The sequence below is a fragment of the Typha angustifolia genome, chromosome 4, assembly GCF_048772165.1.
Source record: "Typha angustifolia cultivar Huaian chromosome 4, ASM4877216v1, whole genome shotgun sequence".
Lineage (NCBI taxonomy): Eukaryota > Viridiplantae > Streptophyta > Magnoliopsida > Poales > Typhaceae > Typha > Typha angustifolia.
This window is the reverse complement of record NC_133242.1, coordinates 7,985,302-7,993,384: the sequence shown is the minus strand read 5'-3', so window position 1 is coordinate 7,993,384 and position 8,083 is coordinate 7,985,302. Positions and strand designations below refer to the sequence as shown.

The 8,083-nt window shown below is 43.3% G+C and overlaps 1 protein-coding gene across 1 annotated transcript; it reads right to left on the bottom strand.

Annotated features, from left to right (window-relative positions):
• Positions 1-6,146: 6,146 nt before the first annotated feature.
• On the bottom strand, positions 6,147-7,286 carry LOC140759514 (protein EXORDIUM-like 7). The gene has a single exon (XM_073096095.1). The coding sequence runs from the start codon at positions 7,267-7,269 to the stop codon at positions 6,337-6,339; it is 933 nt and encodes a 310-aa protein (XP_072952196.1). The 5' UTR covers positions 7,270-7,286; the 3' UTR covers positions 6,147-6,336.
• Between the last annotated feature and the right edge of the window lie 797 nt (positions 7,287-8,083).

Here is an 8,083-nt window from a genome sequence, read left to right as displayed (position 1 = left end):
GTCACCCCTGCAAGCTCGTCCAGCAACTTCTCAATAACCGGAATAGGATACCGGTCCTTGACAGTAATAGCGTTTAGTGCTCGATAGTCGACACAAAAACGCCATGTCCCATCATTTTTTTCGCACCAATAGCATGGGAGTATGAACTATGACTTAGTTGTATGAGGCCTTACTCCAAAATATCGGCTACCATCTTTGAGATAACTTCTTTTTGCAATACCGATAAGGCCTCACGTTCGCCGGTGCAGCCTCTGGTACAATCTCCATGCGATGGTCCATCGCTCTCATCGGTGGTAACTCCTACGGCTCCTCAAATAGTCCAAAAAAGTTATCTAATAAATTAGACAATTCAATTATAGTACCTGAACTTGTTTGATGCTCATCTCCTGCTGGTCCTAACTGAAGAAGATAGGCCAAGTCATACGCACCAAGCAGCCCCACCAAAGGCTACATCGTAGGAATCGACGAAGTCCAAACACTATCAAGTCGCATATCTTTATTTTCTTGTTTATATTTTATCCACATGCTCCGGAAATCAAATGTGATGGGTCCCAAACTTTGTAACCACTAAGCACCAAGGACAATGTCCGCTCCTCGCAGCGCCAACGGATACAAGTCCATAATGATGTCGTGTCCTTGCACCCGTATATCAACTTGGCGACATAAGCTCTTCGCCCTAAACTTCGTGCCATCTCCAATAGCAATGTCAAACCGCATAGTCGGTTCGGCATCCAAACCCAATCTCCTCACTAGCCTCTCATCTAGAAAGTTGTATGTACTCCCCAAATCGATGAGGATGTGCACATAATGCTTTTTAATGAGTCCATCTACTCGTAACGTCCTCGACGCGGAAGTACCCGAATATGCATGCATCGATATTTCAGCTTGGATATCTTCCTCCACGCCCTCCTCAACGGTCTCCTCTAGACACTCTCCATCATCAACTACGTCATCATTCTCCTCAGGACCTTCGATAAGCATCACACTCCCAATTGGTTTAGAATACCGATGACCAGGGGTGAAACGCTCATCACATTGAAACCAAATGCCCTTCGCTCTTTGCTTCTCCACCTGGGCAGGTGTGAGAGTTCGAATGGAAGGTCTAGTGCCTCCTCTAATGTTGGAAGAAGGTCTCAAAGGTAGTTGTGGTCTAGTAGTCGCAACCGTTATTTTTAAAACCACAAAATTTCCAACCAGCGTTCTAGGTGCAAACCGTCCATCTCGGTTGCCCCAATTGGTTTTCGCTGCCATCTTTAGAGTCATATGCTTTTGTTCCATCCTCACGGTCTTCTCAAAGGCCTTCTCAAGAGTAGTAGGACATAGAGCACGAACATCCGCTTGTATCTCCTCTCACAGTCCTAAAATAAATGTACTCATCAATGTACGTTCGGGCCACGGTGGCTCACAACGACTATTAACTCTTTCAAACTCAGCTTGGTACTCCAATACGGTAGTCCTTTGAACTATCTTGCTTAATATGGCAGCAAAATCTTTATATGCCGCTGTCCCAAATCTGCGTATAATCCTCCTACAAAAATCAGCCCATTCGATAAATCTATCACCATAAATAACCAATCTATACCAATGCAATGCCGTTCCTTGGAGGTGAAATCTTGCCATCTGGACTTTTGCATCTTCCACTGTACTTTGACAATCAAAATATTGTTCAACTTGAAACACCCAATCTATTGGATCACCGTCTTAGAATTTTGGAAAGTCCAAGCATGCGGTTCTCCCTCGAATAGCGTTGTCGGGTTCGCGAAAGATCCTTGGTTCAGGTCTAAATCTTTGTGCATGTTAATCATCTTCTCTAAATCCTCGAGCATGTCCATCACCAACTCCATAGAGATCAACATCATCCTCATAGTGCCAATCCTCTTCATCGACAAAGCGCACCGGTGCCGTACGCCTCTCGGGTTCCACTACCGTCGGTCTTGAGTATTGTAACGGAGGTGGGGGATGATGTGAAGACATAGGTGGGAGAGGATCATTGACACTCATATGACACACCTGGACCTGTGGGGTATCGGTTCTACGGGGTCCCACCGCTGGTCCTTCTTGAAACTCCATTTGTCATTGAGGAGATGACGAACCCCGATTCACAACATATTCCTTGAATTTATTGTGATTTTTTTTGTATGTTGTCAACTCTATGCAACAATGTTTGGAACATACCCCTAAGTTCATCCATATTCGAACTCATAGATATTGGTTGACTCAGTCCTACCATGGTCCCTCCAAAAGAATCGGCCTCATAGTTAGGATCTTCATGCATTGAGTCCTCCCTTGTCGGTGTGCTCTCTATAGGTCTCTTTTGTTGATGTCAGCTTCCTTGTTTCAACCATTAATGGAGGTCTGAGGTTCGCCTGCTCTGATACCAAATGATGATACGCTGTGATACCAATTGATAGGCTCTGATACCGAATTGATAGAATCTAGAACCAAAAGATCGGCTATGGAATAATTTCTTAAGATTTGACTTTATTAGAGGAATTAGTCCGCACAATCGTGGGAAAATATTCGTCAGATATTCTCTAGTAGTTAGAAAATTATGAAACTAATTGGGTTGGATCTGAACTTCCTGATCTACAACATTTGTATTTACTTCCTTTGTAGATTCGAACTGTAGTAGGGACAAAAACACGGAATAACTTAGGTTATGGTGGTGGTGACGGGTAGAGTGGATGTTAGGGATATGGATGGGTATAGAGATGAAGGTGGATTGTGAAAGTGATTAAGGGAAGTAGACGAAGGGAACAAAGTGGCCGAGATCCCAAAGAAGAGGGGTGACTTGACAGACGAGGGAGATTAGAAGCGAGGAGAAACCCTGCCAACAGTAGAGGTGGAAGGACGGTGAAGTGGGAGGAGGGAGGAGTTTAGAGAGAAGATAGGAGGCAAGAAATCAAGAATCCAATACCATAATGAAGTTGGTTGCCATCCACATATTTATAGAGGCTAGCCAACAAGTCTTAAAACAATATGAAATCCTAATTCTAGAGAATTCCCGTCGATCGTGTTCAAACGCGCCTGATCGCATTCGAACGCACTCAAAAAGCCTATTCTCTGGATTTGTGAACGCGACACAGGTGTTCGAACGCGGGCGTTCACAAATGCAGACGTTCACAAGGTATTCACAAGCGTTCACAAGGGCGTTCGAACGCGACTCTACCTGCGGTCGAACGCAACCTACAGGAATTTCATTTTAATGAAAATAAACACTTAATGCAATAAGAAAAGATTTTAACTAAGTGTATCATATCCATAATATTTTAATCCAATTTCCATGTTGACTCATTCATTGGTTTGCTAAGCTATTTGACTAATACTTCTATCTCCAATATGGTATTATGACGTCTTCTATGTTTCACCAACACTCAGACTGGCTCAAGTCGTTCTTTGTCTGTGATTGGCACGGGTATAATGGCATCGACAATTGACTCAGTTCCTACTCGACCTTTACGGACCGAGACATGAAAAACTAGGTGAACCCGAGTTCCCTCTAGCAACTACAAGCGGTATGCTACTAGCCCAATTCATTCTATGACTCGGTACTGCCCAAAGAACTTGACATTTAGCTTTAGATTTTGAACTAGCTGCAATGAGACCTATCGATAGGGATAAGCTCGCACATAAACCATTTAACCCACTTCGAATTCCTTCTCTTGTCAGTCTTTGTTGCATGTTTGCTTTATTTAATTCGGTGTTGCTGCTACGTGGGTCTTCAAGCTCCTCAACACTTCACCCTGATCCGCTAGTTCTAGGTTTGGTCCCAAGTTGTGGGTCGATTGTACACATATAACATCGGAGGAGTGCACCCATATACTGTCTCGAATCGTGCACCGTGTTGTATGACCATTCAGCCCACAGTAAAAATTTGACTCAATTCTTGGCTCGATCAGCCACAAAATAGTGGAGGTATTGTTCCAGCCTACGATTTACCACCTTGGTTTGCCTGTTGGTTTGGTAGATGGTATGCTCAACTTAGTACGAGCTTGACTTCTTCTAATTTGAAAAATTCAGTCCAACATTCACTGATGAAGATTTGATCCCAATCTAAAATGATGGATTTAGGCATGCGATGTAGTCATGCCACTTCTCACACAAAACTTCAGTAACCCGTTTCGCCAAAAACAGATGTTCCAATGTCGCGAAGTGCGCGTATTTGCTCAACCGTTCCACCACCACCAAGACCACAGACTATCCTCTAACTTCCGACAACCCTTCGATGAAGTCCATAGATATATCTTTCCAAATTTGTTTAGGTATAGGGAGTGGCTGAAGCAACCCTGCTTGTTTGGTTGTTTCATTCTTGGCTTGCTGACATGTCTCACACTCGTGCACATATTTCTTCACATCCGTCTTCATGATGCCCAAATGTAGCTCTAAGCCAATCGTTTGTAAATGCATAAGATCCCCTCATGACCAGGAGTTGATGCATCATGAAAGTGCGAGATTAAGGTCTGCCGAAACTTCAGGTCAGCAGGTACTCAAATCAGCCCGCGCTCGAGCAAGAGTCCCTCGCAAGTTCTTGACTAACTCTTCCATCAATGTGATAATTTTATGTCTCCCTCCCCACCTTCCTCAAGTCTGCAAAGAATGAGAATAACATAATTGGCTAGCTCTTCTATATGGAGCGTTGCAGCGGAGATGAGGCCAACTCTTCTACTCAAAGCATCATCAACAGCATTTGGCAGCTAGTGTGGGGCAAGAACAATTCCATACCTCGAGTGAAAACCTTCCTATGGAGGTGCATAACAAGTGCAATCCTAGTGCTTCTGCCCTCAATAGGCGCGTGCCGATGGTGAACGCATGCTGTCTAGTTTTTAAATCTACTAAGGAGACTATAGAGCATCTTCTTCTGAATTGCAATCGAGTGAGAGCTACCTAGTTCACCTCTAGGCTGGGAATCAGAATAGACAACTGCCCTCAGTCTTTGGAGGGTTGGATTATATCTATGAAGGATCACCTAATGCCCGATCAGGTCACATATGCCTTCACCTTAATGTGGGGCATCTAGAAAGCTCTGAACAATTTCGTACTCAAGAATGAGGGGATCAACCTTAGAAGGGTAATGGAGGAAGCTGATAACCTCTGGAAGCCCAGCTATGAGTGCATTGATCAGGTCAACATCGCTAATGGTAGGAATGAGGAAGCTCTTCAGCTACCAACTGAGGGGAATACGATTTGCTGGGTGGATGAGGGGAGCACAACAGTGGGGTTGGGATTGCTGTCTGTAAGTTCCCTAATAGTTTTTATCTTGGCAATTTCTATTCTCATAGCACTGTGAAAGCGCCCTAGTAGGAGAAGCTCGAGCTCTTTTGGAGGGTTTCAAGGAGATCTCAAAGCTGGACAATAAGAATCCTTGCTGGGTCTTCGACGACTCCTAGTTGGTGATCAACGCGGTTAACGACAGCACATTGGACATGCATTGGACTATCCTCAGGGTAACTCAGAAATATATTAGGTGGGTCTCCACCCTTTATCACGTGAAGGACTGTTGCACTAGCAGGAGCAACAACAAGCTTGCTCATCGGTTAGCCTGAGATAATTGCAGGATACAATTCCTCTCTATGCTGGGTTTTCTTTGACAGCATAATGGTTGTCAAAGCATTTATGATTATGCTAACTTTCTCATATCACATATCATTTCGGAAAGCAAAAGCTATTTCTCGTATGCTCTTCTATCAAAGTCTGCTGCACGAGCAGGTGTAACAACGCCGGTGCCCACATATTAGCTAATTTGGCATACAGTGACAAATCTCGTAGCCTCTTGGTGGGAACAATAGCCTATTTCTCTGAATAAAATTTCTATCTACCGGTGCTGTACTTCAAAAAAATAAAATAAAAAAGGTTCCTGCTTCTATCTTCGGAAAAGACAGAAGCTATTACAATGTCGAAATTAAATGTCATATATCTTCGAGATAAGCAGAGCGCTAATCAGTAGATGTTTTGGGTCATTACAGAAACAGGATAAGATTATATGTATCTTATTAGCAATATTATACGTTTATAGGACTGTCTTGTACATAGATATGTATCCCTTTATTTGGTAAAGAAACATATAATTCAAATTGGTACTATATAGCATTATTTTCTTATCAATTAATTAAAAAGCAAAAAACAGTGCCATTCAATTCAATTGTTTACTGCCTTCATAGGAGCAGCTATCTTCACGAAATCTCTAAGGAAAAGCCAAAACCAATCACAGAGAACATCTCCAAGTTAGAAGTAAAACCAAACATAAAAAGCACAAAGTGTGATGTTCCTATATCACTCGTAACTGTGACGGGGCCAAAAGGATAGGGGTGGACTCGACATCCATCAGAAAACTAACTCCTAATTGACAGCATTAGGCCCAAAGCAATTCCTCTTCACCGGGTTCCATACCCACTGAACAAGAAACCTCCTCCCATTCACTCCATTCAAATTATAACCCTCATCCTCTGAGCTCTTATACACACTTCCCACATACCCACCACCCCCTCCAGATCCATACACTCCAATACAAAGATCGGCGATCTCCGTCGGTGCCGTCGGATCACCACCAGCGTACCATGCGTTAATAAGCGGATTACTCGCCATCTCTGCGAGCTCATGGCCTATCACACTTACCATGCCATCAGCCCCAACATCTCCGTTGGGAGCTCTGAACACTTCCATCCCATGACTCGCGGTAAAATTAAACGCACCTCCGACGTACCCTGGGGACGCAAACGGGTACGCGCACATGCCCGGACACTGCATGCCACTGTGCCCGATCCATGCATATGGTACTGTTACCCCGACGATAGCTGGAAAAGTGAAGTAGTGGAAGCCACAGACAGCCCTGCAGAAATCTTCAACTTCGACGTCAGGCGATGTCAATACGAGATAGAGTCCATTATGGGGATCTAGTGGCAACGGCGAAGGGTAAGCGGAGACGGCAGAATTTATGATGGATTGGATTGCCAATCGAGTGAGAGTCGTGCCGTGCGAGTAGACTGAGTCGGAATGCTCTTCTGCGAGGGCAAACCTGCCGGTGATATTCGATCCGGTTTGGTCGGTGTAGAGGGAGACGGTGCGCCACCAGTCGGCGACGGAAGGATGAGTAGTGGATGGGGTGGAGAGGGAGACGAGGAAGTCTCTAATGATGGCTTGCGAAGATGGATCCCAATGGCCGTACCATATCGGGTAGAGGTTAATGGGAGAGGTGAGGACTGGACCCATGTGGTATGCAAGGTCCACCAACTGGGAGGAGGAACTGTAAGGTTTATGGTAGGAGATGGCCATGGTGGCCAACCAAGAGAGCGAGGAGAAGAAGAGAAGGTATAATTTAACCATTTGGTGCTAAGGTTCAAAAGAGAGTAGGAACCAGTTTTGCATATAAAAGAGACTGAGAAGAGTTTGAATTATCATACCTTTGTTTTGAATCATAACAATTATAATCATGTTGTCCAATAGAAAATGATAACAAGAGACCCTCGTTGGCCTTCTTTTTATTGTTTCGATAACTATAGATACTTAAATATAACTGTAGAGCGAATAACTACGAAATCAGAAGTGGTGCCAGTAATAAACTAGTAGTAGTCCCTCGAGAAAGTTTGAATCGCAAGAGCCATGTAGAATATATACCATGGGTGACATCTGTGTACCGGTTTGTTACACTAGTACTATATTATAAATTGTCACGATATAAGAACCTTAAGATATTAGTTAGGTTTCTACCAAGTTAGAAACAAACTAGAGCTAGTAAAAGAGACAGCACCAGTACCAGTCCACCAGGTGGTGGGATATTCTCTACAATTTGTGCTCTAATTTTCCCTCCTTTCATTACTTTTGCTACATGAATCTAATGATTCTTTTTGACTCCAAAAGTGATTACTAAATATCAAGCGAAGATATCTCTCAGTGATTTAAGGCCTCAAAACATCACAGCACATGCTAGATAATGCCTCATTGTCCGCCAACCATGTTTCTTTAAAAGATGGATAAAGGTGTAGTCCCATCACATATATATATATATATATATATATATATATATATATATATATATATATAAAAAATGATAAAATATTAAAAATACATTGACGGAGGAGAATATGAT